The 23,288-nt window shown below is 36.6% G+C and overlaps 2 protein-coding genes across 2 annotated transcripts; one reads left to right on the forward strand and one right to left on the reverse strand.

Moving 5' to 3' along the window:
* The first annotated feature begins 2,081 nt into the window (after positions 1-2,081).
* Positions 2,082-4,908, forward strand: LOC112087761. Its single transcript, XM_024157632.1, has 11 exons — positions 2,082-2,219; positions 2,311-2,575; positions 2,700-2,799; positions 2,876-3,006; positions 3,089-3,179; positions 3,261-3,288; positions 4,108-4,206; positions 4,270-4,378; positions 4,464-4,526; positions 4,710-4,794; positions 4,857-4,908. Exons 1-11 carry the CDS (start codon positions 2,082-2,084, stop codon positions 4,906-4,908), a joined length of 1,161 nt encoding a protein of 386 aa, XP_024013400.1.
* Positions 4,909-6,422: 1,514 nt separating this feature from the next.
* LOC18021700 (40S ribosomal protein S29) lies at positions 6,423-8,259 on the reverse strand. The gene is made up of 3 exons (XM_006404461.2): positions 7,974-8,259; positions 6,803-6,902; positions 6,423-6,708 (listed from the first exon to the last, which is right to left on the reverse strand). The coding sequence occupies exons 1-3, from the start codon at positions 8,033-8,035 to the stop codon at positions 6,700-6,702; spliced, it is 171 nt and encodes a 56-aa protein (XP_006404524.1). The 5' UTR covers positions 8,036-8,259; the 3' UTR covers positions 6,423-6,699.
* Positions 8,260-23,288: the final 15,029 nt, after the last annotated feature.

Here is a 23,288-nt window from a genome sequence, read left to right on the forward strand (position 1 = left end):
ATTGTTGCTTATTTAACTAAATATTAAATTTTGCTAGGGATCTCGAGTTGCTGCAATGGTTAACGACTTCAAACTCTCTTTCTACAAGAGGGTTTTCCAAGAAGGTTCTTGGCTTCGACTTTCACAGTTTCGCTTGGTTAACTCCGGTTGGAATGAAAGAACCACAAATCATGCTTACAAGATCATTCTCAATCAGAGTTCAAAGGTGAATTATATCAGACCTTTGAGCCAGGATATTTTCATCAAAATCGTTGATTTTCCAAGTGTTTACAGCCGTCCTTCTCACTACTACCCGATCGGTATGTTTCCTTTTAATAATATTCTGTTTTTGTATAAAATACATACGTCTCTTTTTGTTTATCATATATTCACAACAAAATAAAATAAAGTTATGTTATATAGACATGCATTGATTATTGGGTTTTTATTCAGATTTGATGGGTATTTTTGATAAGGAGATTGGCAATGTTGAATTCGATTTCAATGATGAGAACAGTGTTCCAACCCTACATTTTCGTATCAGCGATATAGAGTAATGCCTTCTACTATTTTTTATTTGATTTTATGATTATAGAAATTTCTATTTAGTATGAATTTTTCTTTATCTCTAGGGATAATACAATGAACTGTGTCGCACATGGTGATTTGGCTTATGATATCAAGGATAAATCAAACTGCAAATTACTTAAAGGACCATATCCCATATGTGTATTGACTGATTGGGTTGTTAAGAAGAATGAGAGTAAGTAGCCATTATGTATTTATTTTTGCTTTGATAATTTATTTTTTAATCAAATTGTTTTCTTCCTTATAATTTCCTTTTTTATATAGATGAAATTACGATCACTGATTTTGAAGAAGGAAAGCTCTCACGTTTCTTGGTTCATCCAGATATTGATGAAGTAAACGATCTCCGTGCCAAGTAATATTTTTCATTACCTTAATAATCACATTTTCAATTTTAAATTTATTTTAGTTATCCTTACTTATTTTTATTTTATGTATTTGTTCAGGATTTGGCAAAAGCTAAGGGGTTCGGCCCATAGTCCTTCATCTTCTGGAACAAGAGATGTGTAATTTGATTTCATCAAATCCTGAACTTCTCTTTCTTAACTATCTTTAATTTCATGTCAGTAATCAAAAGGAGTGATGTCCTCCTTCTTTGTCGAATGTTAAGACTTATGTTTAATTTCTCGAATTGCTTTGAAGTTACACTCTGAACAATTACCCTTTTTATTTTAACTATCTTAAATATATTTTATGTTATCATAATTATTATAATTTGCAAAAGATTACAATTTATGCGAACTAAATGATCTTATAAATTGAATACAATCGTTCATTTATAAATTTTCTTTATTAACAACTTTGTAATTTAATTTAATTTTAGTAATAACGATGTAACCACAAAAAATAATTAATAAGTTAGTTAATAATGGATTTATATTAAATTATTTTGCTAAATAATTAATAGAGATATTTGTTCCTATTTGTTCGTACTTTCTATATCCCCAATTCTTTGTCTCCTTATATTTCAGGATTTGGAAAATATAATGACTAGATTTCCGGAAGAATTTAGATATGATAGTAATATTATTAGAAACTTTATGTTTAGGGTTCAGCGCATTCCTTAAATTAATCATTGTTAATATTTGATTGCATATTCTATAATCATCTTTCCTTAGTTACGCGAGATAACACATATATGCAAGGAGAACGAAACAAATCATTTTTTAAAAAAATTACGAATACGACTTCCATATATTTGTCATATTACTTATTTAAAGTTGCACAAAATATACGTTAATATTTAATTCTATAATCTGTTAAATGTATCGTAACAACTTCAACCAAACTATGGAAATATTCTTAAACAATATAGATAATCGTTATTTATGCCATCTAAGATATAACTAACAAGATTCATATTCCAAAAATCACTGACTGTTGCAAATTTTTTTACAATTCTTCGTATATACGCAAATAATTTTGGGACGTCATAACCTTAATTTACTAACATACTCCTATATAAACCTTTGCTGCAAACCATTTTTTCATCTTTAATCGGAAACTCAAACAAAATGCGTGAATACCAAATGGTGCATGAGTTACAATCTTGGGAGGATGGTTGGACAATTAAGGTGAAGATTTTAAAGAGATGGGGGGCCTTTGATGCCGACGGTCTTCATGTGATGAATTTCATATTGGTTGATGAGAATGTAAGTTTGATACTCATCTCTATCAATGTTTTATATTATTAGTACTTCATATCGTTTTGCTACTAATATTTTATATCAATTACCCTAACAGGGTTGCAGAATTTCTGCCTACGTTGGTAACCTCAATCTATCCTATTTCGAATACGTTTTGCAAGAAGGAAATTGGGTGCAGTTATCCAAATTCAAACTAATTCCTTCTAAGTGGGAAGAACGGACTACAAGACACGTTAAGCAAATAATTTTAGATGGTGAAACTAAGGTCAGTTCCATCCGACCTTTGACTAGAGATCCTTTCCTTCGTTTTGTTGATTTCAGCCGTGTTTACAATAAGCCTTACAGCCACTTATACCCAGTTGGTAAGTATTAACATTTATCTTTATTACTTATGTATTTAATTATGTTAGTGTTATCGATTATAGTATTGTATGATTGATTGTGTAATATTGATCAGTTGTTGTACTACAATATTTTGTAATCCAGATTTCATTGGTGTTCTGGATCATGTCAAAAATATGGTAACAATTGTTTATCCCGATGACAAAAGTGTTCCAACACTGAGATTCCGAATTAAAGATCTGGAGTAAGTAATATAATGGTTTCATGTTTTTATATCATTATTTGAGATACAATATAATCATAATAATTATAATGTGTAGGAATTGTACTCTTAACTGTGTTGCACATGATGACTTGGCTTACGAGATAGAAGGGAAATGCAAAGGTCCTGTAGGGAAGAGTCCATTTGCTATTTGTGTCTTAACTGATTGGTTGGTTAAGAAAAACATTGGTGTGTTTATATGATTTTCATATTTATAAGACAACCTTATAGACATTCAAAACTTGATGACCTTATCTTATTTATATATTAGATGAAATGACAATTGAAAATTACAAGGAGGGATCGCTTTCACGTTTTGCTATTGCCCCGCCATTGGATGAAGTCAAAAGCTTTGGGATCAAGTAATAAACGTTATTAACATTCAATAGTTTTTGATTATGATTTTTTTTACTGACTAATTACATGAAAAATATTATTCTCAGGCTTGCAAAGAAGATAACGGAAGTATACGTGAGTGCTTCAAGTTCTCAAGGAATAAAGGATTAGAACTTATGTTATGCTATCTTATATTTTATATTCTATTTTATATTTTGTTATGAGTGGTGTTCTCCTAAGTTTGTTTTAATAAACACTTTGTTTCTCTTCCTACCATATTTAATTTGATTTCAATAAAGTGTATTATTTGGATATTAATTTTTTGCAATATTTGATAGTCATATATTTTGCCTTTTTATTCGCTAATGAGTAGTAGAATTTTTAAATAGACATGTATTACCAATCCTTAACATGCAACCAAGGTAAACAAGTTTTTTCTGTTATATTACACAGTTTATATATATCGTTGTACTTCTATATAAATAGTACTATCATATTATCAATAAATAAAAAATCACTTAGATATAATCAAAAATAATATATGAATTTATTAATGGATATTTAGTTTCTAAATTTGAAACTATAAATATAGTTTCATGATCTTAGAAAATATCCATACGAGATATTCGGTTTCCATTAGACATATTAATCTAACTGTATTACTATAAACCTAAAGCCTCCTATATATATTGGATTTTGCAGTTGTCTAAAACCTAGATACCACATCGTACTCTTTCACTATGAAACTCTATCACCGAGTTTCTGATTTGCATTCATGGAGATCAGACTGGAAAATCAAAATATTGGTTTTAAAAAAATGGGAAACTCTTGGTCCACAAGGAATTGAAGGTTTGGAATTTATTCTGGTGGATGAAGAAGTAAGTTATTATTATTTACTTCATAGTAGTATTATTTTTCATAAACATCTTAATATATTGATACTGAACTTTTCAGGGATGCAAGATTCAAGCTTCGATGACTAATCCTGTGTTGGTTTCGTATTATGATCAAGCTTTGCAAGAAGGACTGTGGAATACTCTACATGATTTTGTTGTAAATGATTCATTTTGGTTTCAGAAAACAACTCATCATAAATGGAGGATTTTTCTACTTCAGAATACTACTGTCAAAAGGCTATATGAAATCCCTACCGATACTCAATTTATGTCTTTCTCAGAGTTTGAGGATATTTTGGATGGGACTATTGATCATAAGTATCCTATTGGTATTTCATATTTTTCTTATATAATTCTCATTGATTTTCAATTTAAAATCTTTTAAACATCTTTTGATACTTTATGTGATATTAGATTTACTTGGTGCTGTTGTCCATGTTGGACGACTTACAAGGATTAAGGATTACGGACTAGATTGTGATTTTCGTAGATACTATAGTCGACTACGATTTACGTTGAGAAATCTCAAGTAAGTATTTGAATCGTTACCCATTTAATTGTATGTTATCAAGATAATAATATATTTTGTTAATATATTGTAAGAATGTTGAAATTAGTTGTTAGATCAAATATTAGCTATACGTAAAATATATGTTTTAGGGATATTGACTGTTTCGGATGCAAGAGGGATGTCAAGGTTTCTTTTTGATCCCCATATTGTTGAAGTTGACAAGTTCAAAGATAAGTAAGTACTATTTGATATTTTTCTAAATGCCAGTAATAACATATCTGTATATAACTATTTAGGTACTTCAACTCCAATAAGACGGAGAACAATGACATTGAGATTAAAGACTAATTTCATATATCATATTCACCTATTAATTATGGTTGGAGGTTCAATTATTCATGTCGTTTAGCTACAAAGGTGACCAAGTGAAGTAGTCAACGTTTTAATTCTATGAACTTATGTCAAATTCAGGATTTATTAATAAGATAGATTGCTTTCATTATTCTCTATAGATGTTTGCTCATTACGATATATATATATATATATATATATATATATATATTCGTCTAATACTATATATATTATGTAGACAACATAGAAAGTTCAAATAATATCATCCTCAATTATAAATAACCAAAACCATACCAAGTTAATATACATTCAAGTAATGCGACAGATATATAAAATTGTTCTTATAACCTAACTATTAACCAAAAGCATACCAAATTAATATACATTCACTGACTGTTCTTATACCAAAATATAATATTAATATTAATAGTCGAATATATTAATTCTGTCTTTCTTTTCATCATACACTTCAATTTATTTGGTCATTTTTCTTATAATTAGCATAATATATTTATGAATGAAATTAGAAATCGGTTAAATTCATTCATTTATGTATATTACAAAAAGGGAAACTATTAAAAACAAAAAAATACTAAACAAATCAATAAATAGTTAGTCACATATATCAAGTCCATTTATCATATATCAATATGGTACTAACATAAATAAACACTTGTAATAAATTCTGTTTCAAATACAACAAAATGCGCAATTAATCAAATATCATTCAACATCCTGTATACATACATTATAGTAGTTTATGATTTCGGTATAAAAGATAACATTCATCCTGTGCACAGCACGGGTACTATCCTAGTATAGATATATATGTATACATATACATATCCATATAGTAGCGTACACGTAAACACATAATATATGGATAGATATATGCATATCCACGTACATAGAGTATAAATGGATATAATTATATGGATACACTTATATATATATATCTATATATATTATAGATGAATGTAACTATATAAATATATGGGCATATTTACATATGTATCCGTATAGTTGCATATATATAGATGGGTCCCATGCGATTTAATGTGTGAAAACTGATAAATCAAGATGATCTTATACGATTTAGTGTGTAGAAGCTGATGAGTGGATTTAAATGGGTTTTTTGGTAAGGTAAATGAAAAAGAAAGGTTAAAAAATCTAAAAATGAGAGCAAAATACGATAAGTCCACCTGATTTAGAAAATATATTTTTTGGCAATTACATTTTCAAAAAATACACCTAGTGGTAATATTCTCTTATAATATTCAACCCATATAATATTTCTCATATAATATTTCTAATTAAACGACAGAAAACATGTCATAAGTCACAACTCGAACGTATGTTTATAATCATCCGTCCCTTTCAACTTTAATTCACATATTATTTCTACATTGTTTAGTGAAGCTCATGTGTATCTACGATAGCCTAATCTCATCCGCTTTAAGAAAATTCAAGTGTTTTGGGCTCCTCTAAAACTGCCAATCGAAACCACAGACTGAAAAACAAGAATCACAATATATTGTAATAGACTAATAAAACAAGCAATAAAATACTAAGACAAACATCATCATTCAACCTTCAAAACAAAGACATAAAGCTTTATAAGACAAGGCAACAACTATCTTTGGGAAAGGTTCAACAACTTAAATATAAATAAGTAAAACAAACATTCTCAATTCATAATATCAAAACTAGAAAGACGACCAAAGGAAAATCCATCGATGCCATCATGTGTATATTATAAGCATCCAACATGGACTGGTTGGTGCTACATCAACGGTACTGCAAAGACGAGAATACAAAACCAGAATGAACAATGATTCAAAAGAATGAAATAAACAAAAGTCATGGAGATTAATATCATTAAAAATTTTACCTTGATGAAGCCAATCTCCTTGGCATTGCTGCGGAAGCACTGTCTGCAGCAGTTCAGACCATACTTCCTAATCAACCCGTGGGAGTTCCCGCAAACACGGCTATGTACAGACAAGTATAGCATAACACAAAGTCAGAATCTTGACCGCCAAATATAACACATCGCTAATCTCACATATAAGCTAATCTCAAAGAAGCCAAATACACAATAATAAGCTAATCATACAGAAGCCAAATACACAATAATAAGCTAATAATTACAGAAGCCAAATACACAATCTCATACATAACCGAATCTCACAAAAGCTAAATACGTAAATATCATTCAGCTAATCTTACTGAAGCCAAATACACAATTTCATACCTAAGCTAAGCCCAATACGCAATATCATTTATACATAAGCTAAGCCAAATACGCAATATCATACAGCTAATCTTATAGAAGCCAAATACACAATCTCATACATAAGCTGATCTCGCAGAAGCTAAATACGTAATTCCATACATATGCTAATATCACAGAAGCAAATACACAATCTCAAAAGCAAATTCATACATAAGCTAATCTCACAGAAGCCAAATACACAATCTCATAGAAGGCAAATATACAATCTCAAAATCATACATCAGCTAATCTCACAGAAGCCAAAGACACAATATCATCATAATTCCTACACAAGCTAATCTCACAGAAGCCAAATTCACAATCTCATACATAACATAAACTTACAAAAGCCAAACAAACAATCTCATACATAACCTAATCTCACAGAAGCCAAATATTCAATATCATTCATAAGCTAATCTCACAGCTCGGCCACGTACTCATCCCCGGTATGGGTTATTACATCAAATACACAATCTTATACATAAGCAAATCTCACAGAAGCAATACAATATCATACATAAACTAATCTCACAGAGAACAGCAATACACTATTAATTAAGTCTCTAATAAGAATTTCTGCAATCAAACACTTCAAAACTTACTATTCTACAATCAGAACAAGTGAAACAGTCATTACCGAATAATTAACCAAAAATAATCAAACCTGATCAGATTCATCACCAGAAAATCGAGATTGTTTTTTCGTTCAATTTGTCTCCTACATTCTTCTAGAAACCAAACCAATCAAAGCAAAGAAGCCAGAAAGGAAGATGATTTAAATTACCAGGTGCGAGATCCAGGTCCGTACTTCTTTGGATGAGAATTCCATATCGCGGAGAAACCCATTTCCGTTGATTGGAAGAAGAACGGCGACGAGAGGGAGACTCTTCAAAACCCTAAAAATTTGTTTCGTTGTAACGAGAAAATAAAATACTTGTCACTGAGTTTTTTTAGAACACCCAACCGTAGTTTCTGAAAAGGGTTTTCATAATTAAAAAAATATAAAAAATAAAAAAAAAATGAGAGAGAATGAAAACGAGAGAACCTCTAAAAACAAATCAGAGAGATTCTTGTAAGATGTATGTATCACTATTATATTAATGAGATTTATTTTTTTTTAATTTAAATTTTAATTAATTAATTAAATTATATAAAAATACTATTATTATATTGAGTGAGATATACTCCTAAAAATTTCTCACGATTGGAGATGGTCTTAACGAATATTATCTAGATTCGTTATTAGCCCAACATTATTTCGTTGTGCTTCAAACCTTTAAATCAATATCAAATTTGTGTGCAGCTACTCTAATAATGTCTTTCCACAGGTTATATTCGAGGTCTTATTCTCTTTGATCCATGGCTACTCCACTTCTCATCTCTCTGCACCTCCTTTCATCTTGTTTCTTAAACCCAACTCCAAGATTTTTATATTACTCCAATTTCTCCACATCAAAACCCGAATTTAGTAGCCATCACCACAAAGTAAACAAATGCTTTTGGACAAGTGTTCACTGCTCGTCTAATCTCATCATCAACCCTCCCGTTCTCTTCCTAAGTAACGGCTTCGATGGTGGTGGATTCGTCGATACATAAACATTCATTGTTACTATCAGTTTCATCGTTGCCATTGCCCTGTCTCTCTTCTTCGACTTCAAGGTGAAATCAGAAGCAAAACCCATATCATAGTTTCTCACTAAATCATTCTCTTTGTGAAAATTTTGGTTTTTTTTTATTCTTGCAGGAAGCCCAGTCCTTGTGAAAGATATGGTGAAAATTGTGAATCTCTATCTCTTTATATTCTTCAGGAAATTGCAGTTTTCTTGCAATTTAATTTGTAGATGATTGGACTTTAGTCACTTAAGATGATAATAATCATAATTTATGAAGTCTTGGTTTAGTTACCAACTGATGATTCTTTATTTCCTTGGATTAGAAACAACTAGTAGATGACACCTGATAACACCGTATTTTGACCACTTTTATGGATCATAATTATGTCTTATGCAGGTGTTTTAATTCTGTTTTCAATGGTTTTTAAAGTGTTTTCAATGTTTTAGAGTTTCAAAAGACTTTACAGGAAACTTGGACAAAAGATATGCAATTTAGAACAAATACGCAATTTTGGATAAATGCAGACCGTCAGAAGTATGACAAGCGATGAAGACTTTCTCACCATCTGATCACCCCCAAAAATTTGAGACAACATAGAGGATCCAACCAGCTTTCTAATGCATTTGGTTTGGAGACAATCCAACGGTTAGATCTTCAGATACTCCCGATGCAAGAATGACAGAAAATGTAGTTCCAGAAGAGAGCCATGTGCCGAGACCGCGGCCAACACCTGTTTTCCCGCGGGTAGAGCCACCGCGACCGCGGATATTGGTCGTTCACTTTCCAGACGACTTAATTAAAGCCCAGATCAATTCCTTTCGTTATTTTTGAAGCCCTAAGTGTCCAGAACCACCCCAGAAGCTATAAATACCCCCTTTAGGTCATTCCTAAAGGTGTGTAGACGACATAAGATAGAAAGAGAGAGAGAGTTCGTGTGAGAAGCCCTAGGAGCCGCCGCCTTTGAAGGAGGAGCCGTCGAGGAGAGAGCATCATCGCGCCTCCATCTGCGACTCTGTTCTTCGTTTTTCTTCCCTCTTTTCTTTAATTTTCTACAACTTTCAATACTCTGTGATGATTGTTTACAATATGTTTGAGTAGTTACCCAGTTGAGTTTAAAGGGATTGTTCAAAGGGAATTTCATGTGTCTTTGCTTATGAATCGATAGATTTAGGATTTATAATCTTCTAGATATTCTTCGTTTGCCTTTCATTTTACTGCGTGATTCTTTGCTGGCCACTTAGAAACCGATCTGATATGATATGTTGCGAAAGTTTTCATTGATTGTCTGAACTAGGGTGAAACGAGCAATTCTTCTATAGGAGTGGAAACCTACCTGTAGTTGAGTTGTGAATGTTGATGAGTCGCTATTGCATCTACTCCCTTCCAGGATCAGAGTGGAAACCTACTGATCAGGGTTGCGAGAGATAGTTGTTTAGTGCTGCGAAAGTAGGCTATTCATACTTTCGTGCCTCGAGTTCTAGAACATACGTAGTTGATTACCTTTATCATATGTTTAAAATCGACATAGCTTAGTCCATGAATCCCTGCGAATTCTCCTTGATGCCCAACGTTTGTCTTTAATTGCTTACAACCTTCGATTTAGTTTGCTTTTCATTCGCTTTTACTTGCTTCAATTCGCCTTTGATCTATTGGATTTTTACTTGCTTTTATTTGCTTTTGTTTTCAATTTCTTTTGTTTGCTTTGCTTTCTAGTTTAGATTTAGAGACAACCAAAACTCAAAACCAAAACCCAAATTGTTTAGTTCTAATATGATTTAAGCGTTGCCGTGAATTCTACTGAAACAACTAAGTCTATGTGGATCGATACCCTAAGTACTACAGCGCACATCTGTGCACTTGCAGACATTTAGGGGTTATAAATGTAAAACCTGAAGCTTAGTAAAAACGAAAACAACAACCCCGCTTTTGCTCGCAATCAACACGAAGAAAAAAAATAAATTTAAGTTTACTTTTATGCATCTGTTCTATTGGAAATAAGTAATGTTTACTTAATTTTAAGACAGTTTTTAAAGAGAATATTATCAAAAAGACATTTTTTCTATGTTTTATATCCAAAAAGACATTTTTTACTTTTTGGGCACTTATCTTACTTTGCTCTCATTTTTTTGACTTTTTTGCCCTTCATTTCCTTTTACCTTCTATTTACCTTATTTCCTTTTAGCCTTTTTTCACCGCCCTTCATTTCAATTAATCTCCTCCATTCCGGCTTTTTTTGGGAGACACATCATTACAACCCTTCTGACTCATATAGACCTTCCCGACTTTCCGACTTATCTCTCTCGGCTTGTATAGACTTATCCCGACTTATTACTCTCTCTATGCAACCCTCGTTCTCCTTCCGTTGGTACCTCCGTTTAAAACTGGTCGACTTCTGTATCTTGTTACTAAACCAGGCATTCATCTTGTTATTTTGTAAAGGTTTCAGTTCAGATTTGTTATCATATCACACTCATTCTTGTTTTGTTCGATCAATATAACATTTATACCGGTCCATTCAATCATATATGTTCCGATCTAAATACTGATTGGGAGAATTCCCACCAATTTTTCTTATTTGGTTAAAATGTTTCTAAAACATTGCATCCATGTGGATGCATTTTTTTCAGTGAGATATACAGTACTTATTGTCATATTTTGTTTGCTTATAGACAATGCCGAGTTGGTATATTGACACCTCATCTGAAGGCCCTGAAATAGACCTAGGGTGGGCATATTCTAATGCAAATTATAGCATCCCAGAATGCTGTTTTTGTGGGCGGAACATCATCATCCCCGTCTGGGCGGAACATCATTATATTCTGCTGTTTTTTGTTGGTGGAATAATATCATACCTTCTTTACATCCCGTCTATCCTTTCTGCTTCCTGATACACTAAGTACATATTTCGAATCAAACGATCATTATCATCTCCAACATAGACGCCATTCTAAGATGACATCACATGCGAACAAGAAAAAAACTGTAAGCGCTAATATTTAAATAAAAAAAATTATTGGTTTTAGTATTGAACATACATCTTTATATCCTTTCTTCATCACTGACCCCATCTGCTTCAGAGGCGGTGACTACACAACGAAAGAAGATCGTAACCATCTAAAGGTAGAGACATGGTTACTAAATTTCATCACAAGTAATAGTCAAAAACTTACAAATTCATTATCCTCGATGTCGCATTCAAGAACTGTTGGAACCTGCACATAAACTGAAATTTTAAACCACTATATATTTATTTTGTGATATTAAAGGAGATTGATGTTTAGTTACAAACGTACAAACCTCTTACCCGGGAGTTCGCATATCAACCACAATGATACTTGAGGATATCTCAGCACCACATAACTCGGCCGCTTTTTCGTGATCACTAAGGTTTTTAATTCCATCTTGATCTACAAGAATCAATGCTTTACTAGTTCCAGTCTCCTCCTTATGCATTTTAACTCTTCTTTTTTTTTAATCGAATGTAAAATTATATTCAAACAAAAAAAATGTTTTTACAATGAATGCATCTCTAAATTAGAAAGGTTCATAATAGATTTGAAAATTTTTTCGTAAGTGAAGCTATGGTGGTCGAGTGGTGAACCACTGATGCGATTATGGAACCAGAGGCTGAACCACGGATCGAAGATCACGTCGTGGAGCAGGAACCGGATGCAGCCTTGGTCATTCCGGACGGGCCGATGACGAGATCACGCACCGGGAGGTTGGCAGGAGCCGTTCAGAAGATACTTACCGAGCTCAGGAACCAGAACATGGAACCAGTAACAACCGAAGCCGTGACTCTTCTCTCGTACCAGGGTACTTACTGACTTCGGTCTGGTATAGTTTTTGGTACTCTTTTTCCTTACATCCGGGTTTGTCCCAATGGGTTTACTGGGTGGGGTTTTAATGAGGTCAAAGGCTATACCACCACACGGCCACGGTTCAGTACGTGCTTGGTTCACGGGTCAGAAGCGCAAGGGTCATTTTCGCTGAAGCAGCTCAAGGGTCAGTCAAAGCTAAGGCAAAGAGTAAGTCCAAGTTTTTAGTCAAACTCATTTTTTTTTTTTGTAATTTCCTATGCATGACCCTTGGTCTGATCCGCTCCTATATAAGGCGATGAACTCTCTCATTTTAGTCATTCACATTTTTCTTAATAAAATTTTGAGACTTTTCTCCTTTGTTCTTTTTGAGAACTTTGTTGATTCTCAGGTGGTTAGCCTAGAATTATTTTCGGTTTATCAAGTTCTTCACATCAGAACTTGACGCAGCCTTCGTCTGCAAAGTTTAAAGTTTTCGTTTGTCGTAATCGGGGCTTAGGGATTTTTGGGAACTTAGTTCTCACGCCTTAACATCCTTTTACCGACGAGTTCTTTTTATCTTTGTTCCACCCCCTTGTTTCAAACTGTTCTTCGTGAGTTTGGGTCTAAGGATTTTCGGAAGCCTTCTCTCACGCCTTAGCATCTACTCCAAGAGTCGTTCGGAGTCAAGGATTTATCAATCCCGCCGATCCAAGTGTGTGAAGTTCTTAGGGAGATTGTATCAAGTGGTATCAGAGCCACACACTTGAAGAATTCGGTATTATCTTTCCCTTGTTTTTTTAACTTCCGCCTTATCCCATCTTTTCTTTTGTAATTTTCCAGATCTATTTTTTTTTTCAAAAGAAAAGAAAAGCTATTAAAAAAAAAACGAAAATCAGTAAAAAAAAACAAAAAGAAAGATCTGTGAACTCCAAAGATTCTTTTCTTTCTATCTTCACTTTTCTTCTTCATACTCGCTTGATTTTCCGATTTGGTTTTTCGGTCTACATCGGTCTTGATTTAATTCCTTTAGAACCGAGGAGAATCTCTTGTGTGTGTGAGAATATTAAGAGTACTGAGGAAAACACTGAGTGAAACACCCAAGTGAGGAGATTTTTATACTAACGTGTTTGTTCTTTTTGCGAGGTACCAACTTTATGTCATCGGGTCCTTATTCAGACTCAGGTGGAGAGTGGAACTACTACACCTTTCGTGACGGGAACCACATTCGTTGGATCAATCCGGAAGAAATGGACGCTAAACTTAACCAAATCACCAAGCTGATGGAACGTATGAACCAGCGAATGGATTGGCTGGAGATGCAGCCACGACAATCCGATGGAGAACAAAGTAATGGCCGAAACCGTGATGAGCCAGACCATCTGAGGAGAGATCGCAACTAGGAGGAAGTCTTAGTTAACCCATTCTACACAGACGGTCACACGTCCAGAGGAAGTCGTACCAGAACGCGATATCACCGAGGCGTTGGTCGTGATCGGGCAGAACGACGCAGGCCGAATCACGGGTCCGACCGCGGTCGAGAGGAGCAATTGTATGTTCATAATTTGCATCATTTAGGTTGTATATTTAATTCCAGATTATGTTATTTCTCATGCATATTAGGTCCTTAGGTGTTGTTTTAGGACATAGGAGTTGCATTAGGTCCTAATGAGTCTTTGCATGTTTGGAGTGTTTATCAGGTGTATTTGGAGCTATTGTAGTTGAAAAAGTGAATCCAGGAAGAGAAACAGTGATTAGAGCTTGAAAGAAGGTGATAATGGGTTTTTGGAGGTTCTCGGTGATTCTCAGTACCGCATGCAACTTTTCTCGGTGTTTTCCATGTACCGCGAGTGAGCCTCTCGGCCAAAACGCGTACCGCGGCTAAGGTTTCTCGGCCAAAATTTCTGGGTACAAACACATCTCAGAAATCGCGTTACCTGAAGGTTTTGCCGGTCGATTCAGTTGTCGGATGCTTCATCAAAGTTGGAAAGGATTGAATCATGGTTCAATAGCAGGTGGAATCATAGGATTTGGAGGCATGATCAGAGAGTTAAGCTCGTCGGAAGGCACACCTGTCTCGCTACCGTTTTGGACCGACCCGATGAGCTCCGAAGAATGCGAAGGACGATGTACTTCCAGACCGATTCAGACCAACGATGCAGGCAAAGATTTCAACCAACGGTGAGCTTTATCTGCTAATGAAAAAGGGAACAACTTACACTTTAAATAGTCTGCTGGAACTTGGTTTGTCCTCATCATGCTGCAGATTTCTTAAAGAGCTCGATATGGTCCATTGGATGTTTAGAAGGAACTCCATGGAATTAGTTTTGTTTCACCAAAGAGATGATTTGAGGCTTGACTTCAAACTCATTCCGGTTCGGGAATGGTACTTGAATTTCGGATCGGTTCTGAAAACCCTGAGTAAGTGCATTGAAATCAGCTATGCGATGGTTCCAGGCTTGTCTTCGGTGTTGATTTGCTTGCTGAACATGGCGGTTAATGCGCCCATTCGGCTGCATTTCCTGGTTGTTACCATTGGCTGCATTGATAGGTGCATCAAGGTCTTCGTGTTCTTCTCTCTCTCGGTTTTGAGGATTTCTTGGAGGAATTTCATTCTCTTCTTCATCTTGTCGAGCATGATCACCTTCTTTGTGATTGTTTTCTTCATTTTCACCATGTTCGGACCCATCTTGGTCCATATTTAAAGTTTGGTTAAGAGGATCTCCAGGCTGGTCGTCGTCGGCCATTCCTTGCGTTCGTCTAAGTCTTCAAAGTTCTCTTTCATGTCTGTCTATCTCGTCTAGAATTGGAATGTTTTCTACAGGTCTGCGCCTGGTATTCGTGCAATTCAGAGAAAAACAAAAGAAGGGAAAGATAATTCAGCAAACTTTAAGAAAGAACTAGAGATCAGATGTCTAGATTAGAAATTAGAACAAGAAAAATTACAAAGGCAGCGAAACAAATCCCCGACAACGGTGCCAAAAACTTGATATGTCTACTGCGTGAGGGAACAAGTTTTACCCTCAATAAAACAAATGAAAGCCGCAAGTGCACAGCTAATCAATTGTAGTACTTAGGGATCGAATCCACAAAGATTTGTGTGCCTGGTATTCTTCTACGGTTTCTAACTTTATGTCTAGACTAGATTGGTTTTAGGGGTTGGTTGTTTGTCACGGAATAAACTAAAACTAAAGAAAGCAAATAAATTTATCCTAAATAGCAAGTAGAAAATCGAATGAAAGGCAAATGAAGCAAGCAGAATATCGAACTAAAGCAAATAAAACGCAAATCTAAATGAGGAAGTAAAAATCGATTGGTTTGTAAACTATGGCTAAAAACGCTGAGCTTTGGGAACTCTACAGGGAATCATAATCGGTTTCAATACTAGAGATTATAAATTGGAATTGACGGATATCGAAATATAGGGTTCTAGAGCTAGAGTACGGCGGTATGACTACATCGCTGTCGTGATCATAACCAACTGTTTCTCGCAACCCTGGCCAGTAGGTTTCCACTTTGGCCCTGGAAGGGAGAGAACGCAAGAGCAGAACAGGACTCGTCAGTACTCACGATTTCGCCGCAGGTAGGTTTCCACTCCTACGAAAAAATCGTCTGTTTCATTCTAGGTCGGATAGTTAATGAAAACTTTCGCAACACTAACTATCTAGATCAGATACGAGGTGATCAATCAAGCATACATGCAATAAGGACGAGAATAAACAGAGAACAATGTTAAAATCCCAAATCTATAAACCTAGATGTCTTAATCAATTACGAGAGCCCCTTTCGGGAACCTTAAGCCCAACTCGGGATCTACTCAGACATGGCTGAGGTCGACATCATCATTGGTTTTAATAAAAGAAATCAAAAACAGTAAAGAAAAGAGATGAAAGAAAGCTTCTCTTTTGTAGAACTCAGAGGTTAACAATCTTCTCTAAAAATCGCCTAAAACTGCTGAAAAAAAGGTTTTTGTAAAAGTATGAAGGTCATATCTAAAAAACGACCTAAATGACAAATACTCCATGGTCTCTGCGGTTCCAGAATTGAGGCAGAGAAATGACTTTGGGCTTTAGAAATATGGGCTTTTAATCGGAGATGGCCGACTGCGGTCGGGAGTAATGTGGCCGCAGGAAATAGAGGCTTGGCCGCGGTCGTGCAGCTCGTGACCGCGGTGGATTGGTCGGTGGCCGCGGTCGGGAGACTTGCTGGCCGTCTTCGAGTGTCTCTGGGGCAAATGGAATATCTTGAGATCCAACCGTTGGAATGTCTCCAAACCAAGTGCATTGAAAGGTGATTGATTCTTCTATAGGTTGTCCAGTTTTGAGGGTGATCAGACGGTGAGAAGGTCTTTGTCTCTCCAGAAGAGTTCTGACGTCTGCATTTATCGAAAAGAGTATTTTTGTTCCAATTTGTGCCTCTTTATCCCAAATGACCTGAAAAATTAAAATCCGAAAACATAGAAATCCTTTGAAAACCTTTGAAAGTGGAGTAAAAACACCTGTAAAAGACATTAAAGTGATCCATAAAAATGGTCAAAATCCGGTGTTATCAAAGATGGTCATTGTCTTGGCTCACCCGCATAGCCATGTCGCACAGGTCCTGGAACTGGTGCTTGCGAGTTTAGTCCTTCTCCTTCAGCCGCACTCCTATCTCTGTGTGAATTGCAAGTTCTTGTGCGGTTCAGGTCATACTTCCTTCCCACTTGCTCTCTCATCTTGCATCTTGGAGAAAATATGTGTGCGAGATGGTCCTTCACACCTACAAGTCGCACAGCCATGTCAGTTTGATTTGCAATCATATGTGTGAGAGGGTTCTTCTCATTTCCCACTGATAACACCGAATTTTGACCACTTTTATGGATCGTTTTGAAATACTTTTTCTATGTTTTTAATTGCTTTTAAGTACTTTTATTACGTTTTTCTAGTATTTGTAGTTCCAAGACTCTTTTCAGGTAACCTTGGGAAAAGCTTAACAAAATGGATAAAAAACCAGATTTCAGCTCATAGTCAAACCGTCAGAAGTTCACCCCCGATTGAAGGTCTTCTCAGCTCAAATTTGGAGATCTTAAAGATGGAAGTATCAGCTTTCCAGCACACTTTACAGATTGGCAATCCAACGGTTCAATCAAAAGATACGCGAAGAGCAAGATGTCCCGTAAACCAGCCGGCAAACGTTTCCATCCGCAGCCAACAGACCAATCCCCGCGGTCACGCACATCCCGACTGCGGCCAGCCACCCATTTCCCGCGGTCACGCACATCCCGACCGCGGCCAGCTAATTCCGACTCTGAAGGCCCATTTTTGAAGCCCATATCATTTTCCCAGCCTTGATTCCGGAACCCTAGACCCTAGAGATGTCTTGAGCACTATAAATACATGTTTTATGAACCCTAATTCGTATGACCTCATATGTTCTTATTGTTTTAGATTTTTAAGTTTTAGGTTTTAGGGAGAGAGAGATTTGTCTCTTGAACCCTTGTTCTTTCTTTTTCAATTTTGGTTTCTATTCTACTTTTTAATACTATGTTTTTGATTTCGTTCATTATGTCTGAGTAGTTTTATTGTTGGGTCTAAGGATTTTCGGTGAGGATTCCATGAGCTTTTGAGCTGAATCTTATAACTTTTTATTCTGAATTCGTTTTTACTGCATGAGAGTAGCGTCATGAACTACAATCTGATCCAAATGCTTGGTGACACGAAAGTGTTCATCAGGTGTCAGATCTAGTTTGGGAGAGCAAAACAATCATAGGAGTGGAAACCTACCTATGGGCAATTTGTGAATGCTGACGAGTATTAAACATAATGCATCTCTTCTTTTCCAGGGCCAGAGTGGAAACATACTGGTCAGGGTTGAGAGAGATAGTTGTCTATGATCACGACAGTGGCGTATTCATACGTCCGTGACTCCAGTTCAAAAAGTTTAAGCTAAGATCTTATCAAATTTACTATCTAGCAATATTTTGAATCGTTCATACCCCTGAGAAAACTTGCCTGAACCCCAGGGCTTTCTTTCTTATAGATTTACACCGATTTTCATTCAAGCTTTAGTCTAGTTTATTTACTTTTTCAATCGATTTTCATTCAAGCAATTAGGTTAGCCGTTTTTGCCCGTTTTCGTTAAGTTTATTTATTAGGTCATTTTAACTAGCGTATTTTCTCTTTAGGATTCGTTTTTACATTTTAAACACACCACCAAAACCCTCACAAAACTCGCCTGGTTCTAGACTTCCTTACTTTATATTTCTTTCGAAGGCTTTTGCAGGAAAGATTCTCTTTCCCTCTGGATTCGATCCCTAAGTACTACAATCGCTCAGCTGTGCACTTTCGGCTATTGATTTCATTTAGGGTAAAACTTGAAAACCCTCACGACACACCACATCAAGTTTTTGGCGCCGTTGCCGGGGAAGGCACGCATTTTCTTTTCCGCAAAACCCTAAGAAAGGTTGGTAAATCGACTCTAGAACCCCTTTTTCTGCATATTTCCATTTTTCGGTTATTTTGTTTCCATTTCAGAAGATATGGATCCTATAAATCGAAATCCACACTATGTGGAAGGTTTCTATAACACTCCTCAAGCCACCAGACGTAGAGAGAAGCAGTACTTACGCGATCTCTACGAAGAAATTCGAACCAAAGACTACAGAACGTTCCAGAACGAGCCATACGTACCTCCAATGGCAAACCCTAGATATCCTATGTATCGCCTACCTCACCAGTTTCTCCACCGAGATGAGAACGTCCAGCTCAGCAACCAATTGAGTCAGCTCGAAGGCGTGATCAAGCAATTCATAGAAGCACAAGCAACCGCTACAGCCTCTCTAAACTAAAGGATTGACGGGATATCGAAACTTTTCAATGAGAAGATCGATAACCTAGCCTCACAAGTCAATTCAATAGAAGAACGAGCAACCAAGGACGCAGCTATGATCGCTAATAGGTTCGACAACATGGAGGAAGAGCAAGCGAAGCACACCTATGAGCTTCGCAACACCAAAAACAAAGTCATGGACCTGGATTTCAAACTTGATGATGTGGACAGAGCCCTAAACGAAGCTAAGAACGAGTCTTATGACTTCACAGTTGAAGTTTCAGAGAAGGTTTACAAAGTCATTGACAAAACCGAAGAGCTTGACTCAACCATGGACAAAGTAGTCTATGCTCTTGATGAAGTTGAAGAAAAGGTTGAGGAGATCATACAAGGACTTGGAGAGCAGATTCCAGCAACCAAAACTAAAGACTCAAGTCCAGAGAGGAAATACATCAAGCCAGAAGACCCAGGAGATCATCCAGGAAGCAAAGGAGCAAGCAACATCAGCAAATCAACTCGGAGACACTTCCCCGCGGTCGCGTCGCTTCCGACCGCGGCCAAGAAGCCTTCTCCCGCGGTCGTGTTAGGTCTACCCGCGGCCAATGGACGTTTTCCCGTGGTCGCGTCACCTGCAGTCAAGGCCAACCGGAAAAACGTTCCAAAACAGTCCCGTTCAGCTCATACAAGCAGCTGTGCGACTGATACACATCTTGGGATGACTAAACCACTCCATCAACAACTGGTTTGCTCCATCAGCACCCAAAGTTCTGAAGACGAAGACAAGTCATGGCCCTGCAACATGGCTTTAGCTTGTGAAGATGAGTATGAAGAACAATACTCTGAAGATGAAGAGTATGGGTTGTTTGTAGAAGATCCAAACGCAGGATATTCCTCAGAGGACAGTTCAGGAGAAATTCAATGGATCACCAACAACATCAGTAGAGAGAAGCTCATGGAGTTCAACAACGTGGTCAGGTCATTCCCTGCTCACCTAAGCTTTGATGAAATCTGGAAGCTTGGTCGTTTGCAAGTCTTTTTCAGGTACTACAAGGAGTCTAAAGAGGATATCCATAGATACTTTATGCAAGCTCGATACATGACAACACCAGAAGCAGCTGTCTATGCGATTCACCTCAAAAAGCCTGAAGACTGCAGCCACTACACCAACAAAATCAGCAAAGAAAAGCTCGACGAATTTAATGATGTAGTCCGAAATTTTCCTGAAGGAATCACATTTGCCAGAGCTTGCAAGGACTTCATGATAGGCCATTACTTCTGTGAGAGCAAGGAATCAATCTCTGAGATAGAAGACTTGTTCAATCATGCCAGAAGAGGTAAACCTGTTCGAACACTTCACAAAATCGAAGGTGTAGGTCAGTTCCTTATCTCTTGTTCTATTAGAGAAGAAATGTTTAAAAACGTGCTTTGTGATTCTGAAGCTTGTCTTAACATGATGTCCAAGGAAATTGCTTTGAGACTTGGTATTAAACACCTGCGCAGGACTAGAGCAAAGATTAGTCTAGCTGATGATTCCAATGCAACACCTCAAGGAATAGCTCATGAAATTCCTTTGAGAATAGGAGATTGCATAGTGCCTGTCGAATTCTACATTGTCGAGACGAGATACGCAACATATCCAGTGATTCTCGGATGGTCTTTTCTAACAACTTCCGGAGCTATAATGGACTGGCCAAACCGGAGGATTTCATTTGCTAATATCGACAAAGATGTCTTCACAGAAACTTTCCCATACAACAGCAAAGCAGGAAAACGTTCTGCAACAGAAGAGTTTGAAGAAGAACTTTGGAGTGACGAAAAACCTGCTAGGCAAAGCAAGGAGATGTTGAAAAATACTTGTCTCAGGAAAAGGTTTTCTTCATTGGACTAAGCCACGTCCAACACCAAAAGTCGAGCTAAACGACTTAAAACAGAAGCGCTTAATGGGAGGCAACCCATTTAGGTATTGTTTTCTTTAAGATTTTTCTTTCTTTTTCTATTGAACTTTTTTTTTTCTTAGTTTCAGGTGTTTCTTATAAAACAAAAAAGCAAAAAAAAATCAAAAAACCCGAAAAAACCAATAAGAAGGATGGTCCCTGACTGCTCGGCCCAGCAGGAACCAAGGAGAAGCAGGAACAGGCCGCGACATAAGCTCCCGCGGTCGCAGATGTTCTGACCGCGGGAAACACCTCTTCGACCGCGTCTGCGTCTTCCTGACCGCGGCCCAGCACCGGTTTGCCGTGGTCGCGTGGCTCTTGACCGCGGAAAATGGTCGTTGAGATCAAACCCGACCCCAAACCACCCACTTCACCTCATTCCACCTCACCAACCCCCACTCCACCTCATTCATCACCCTCCACCACATCCATCACCACCTATCACCTTCCCAAACCTCTTCGAATGAATCCAGTTCATCTCCACCAGCATCCCGGATCCAGGTAAGTTCTCTTTGGCTTTGCCAATTCGATTACCTATGCATTTTTCTCATCCAATCTCGACTTGTTTCACACTGAGGACTGTGTGATTTAAGTCTGGGGAAGGATTTCATCCCTTTCGAACCACTTTTCCTTCATGAGTCTTGCATTATCTACACTTTTTTCATTTTCCTTAAAGTTTTTCAAAATCGGTTTTCAAAACAAAATACGTTTTAAAAGGGAATGGTGAACATGAATCAATGATAGTTGACTGTGTGCTTTTAGACTGTTCCTAGTGACATGCTCATTCATGATTTAGGACTAGACTAGGCGGTAGCTAAGCACATTTGAAACAAAGTACCCCAGAGGAATTTGAATGATTTCGATTTAGATGAAGGGATACACTAGCTCTGTTTTATTTGGACTTAATTTGGACTTAATTTTCTCATTGAAGCATTAGACTAGGGAAACGAATCATACATTCAGGACTCCTTTATCCTTTTACCACTCTCTGTTGATCCTGAATGGCTAGTTCATCTTTAGCTAGTTCCCCACCTTAACCAATCCTCTTTCAAACCACATGCACTTGTTTTCTATTGAATTATATGCAGATAAGTGCAAAAACGTTGGAGAGAAAGAGGAACGACGCAGTTTTCAGTCACCAAGGACAGAGACCTGCGATTTGCCGGAAAAGTTCCCGGAAGGATTCAACACAAGTGGAAGCTCAGTTTGCCTTAGAAAAATCTCAAATTTTGGTACAATCTCGTCCTCTAGTCTCTCTCTCTTTAAAAGGCATTTCCTTTTAAAAAAAAAAATAAAAAAAAATCCGAAAAATAAGAAAAGAAAGGAAATAAAAGCCTTAGAGAGTCTAGAGAGGTCGAATTTTAAGTCCCAAGGCAACTGGAGTTCGATTTTATGGAGTTTTAGAGATCATTTTCTGATTCCCGGAAAGAATCTAAGTCTGGGGGAATAACTGTTTACAACAAAGGAGGAAGGATTATGCAACAACATTTGGCAAGAAGAAGTGACTGAAAATTGCGGTCATCAACAGGTCCTTATCTCTCTTGCGATTTTGCATATTATCTTGCATCCTCCAGATCTTCAGGTAACCCGAAACACTTTAACTCCACCATTTAAACAGCCTTTTAATGCCAAACGCCGTCTACCCTGGATGATGTCTTTAATGAGAATTCACTATTGAACTTAATGAATGTAGAGAGCTAGTTGACTGGAATCAAGATTTAGATTGTTTAAATTTTGCATGACGGAAAAAGTGGACTAGTATCTTTTGTGTATTGGTGAGAATTTTCTAGACTAAGTTGTGGATTGATGCACTATCTTTGGTCCTAGTTTAGGAGTTCATGTCTCTGAGATTTGTGCATTCCCTATTTTTGTTTTCACTTAGCTTTAGGCTTTTGCTTTGTTTGAGGACAAACAAAGGTTTAAGTCTGGGGGAGTTGATAACACCGT

The sequence above is a fragment of the Eutrema salsugineum genome, unplaced genomic scaffold, assembly GCF_000478725.1.
Source record: "Eutrema salsugineum unplaced genomic scaffold, Eutsalg1_0 scaffold_16, whole genome shotgun sequence".
NCBI lineage: Eukaryota > Viridiplantae > Streptophyta > Magnoliopsida > Brassicales > Brassicaceae > Eutrema > Eutrema salsugineum.

Excerpts from the sequence above, each read along its gene's own strand:
- LOC18021700 (XM_006404461.2), bottom strand. The coding sequence starts at position 8,035 with ATGGGTTTCTCCGCGATATGGAATTCTCATCCAAAGAAGTACGGACCT. Across the intron at positions 6,903-7,973 it reads GGACCTGGATCTCGCACCTG|CCGTGTTTGCGGGAACTCCC; the intron begins GTAATTTAAATC and ends GTCTGTACATAG.
- LOC112087761 (XM_024157632.1), top strand. The coding sequence starts at position 2,082 with ATGCGTGAATACCAAATGGTGCATGAGTTACAATCTTGGGAGGATGGT. Across the intron at positions 2,220-2,310 it reads TCATATTGGTTGATGAGAAT|GGTTGCAGAATTTCTGCCTA; the intron begins GTAAGTTTGATA and ends TTACCCTAACAG. Across the intron at positions 3,289-4,107 it reads AGAAGATAACGGAAGTATAC|GGATGCAAGATTCAAGCTTC; the intron begins GTGAGTGCTTCA and ends TGAACTTTTCAG.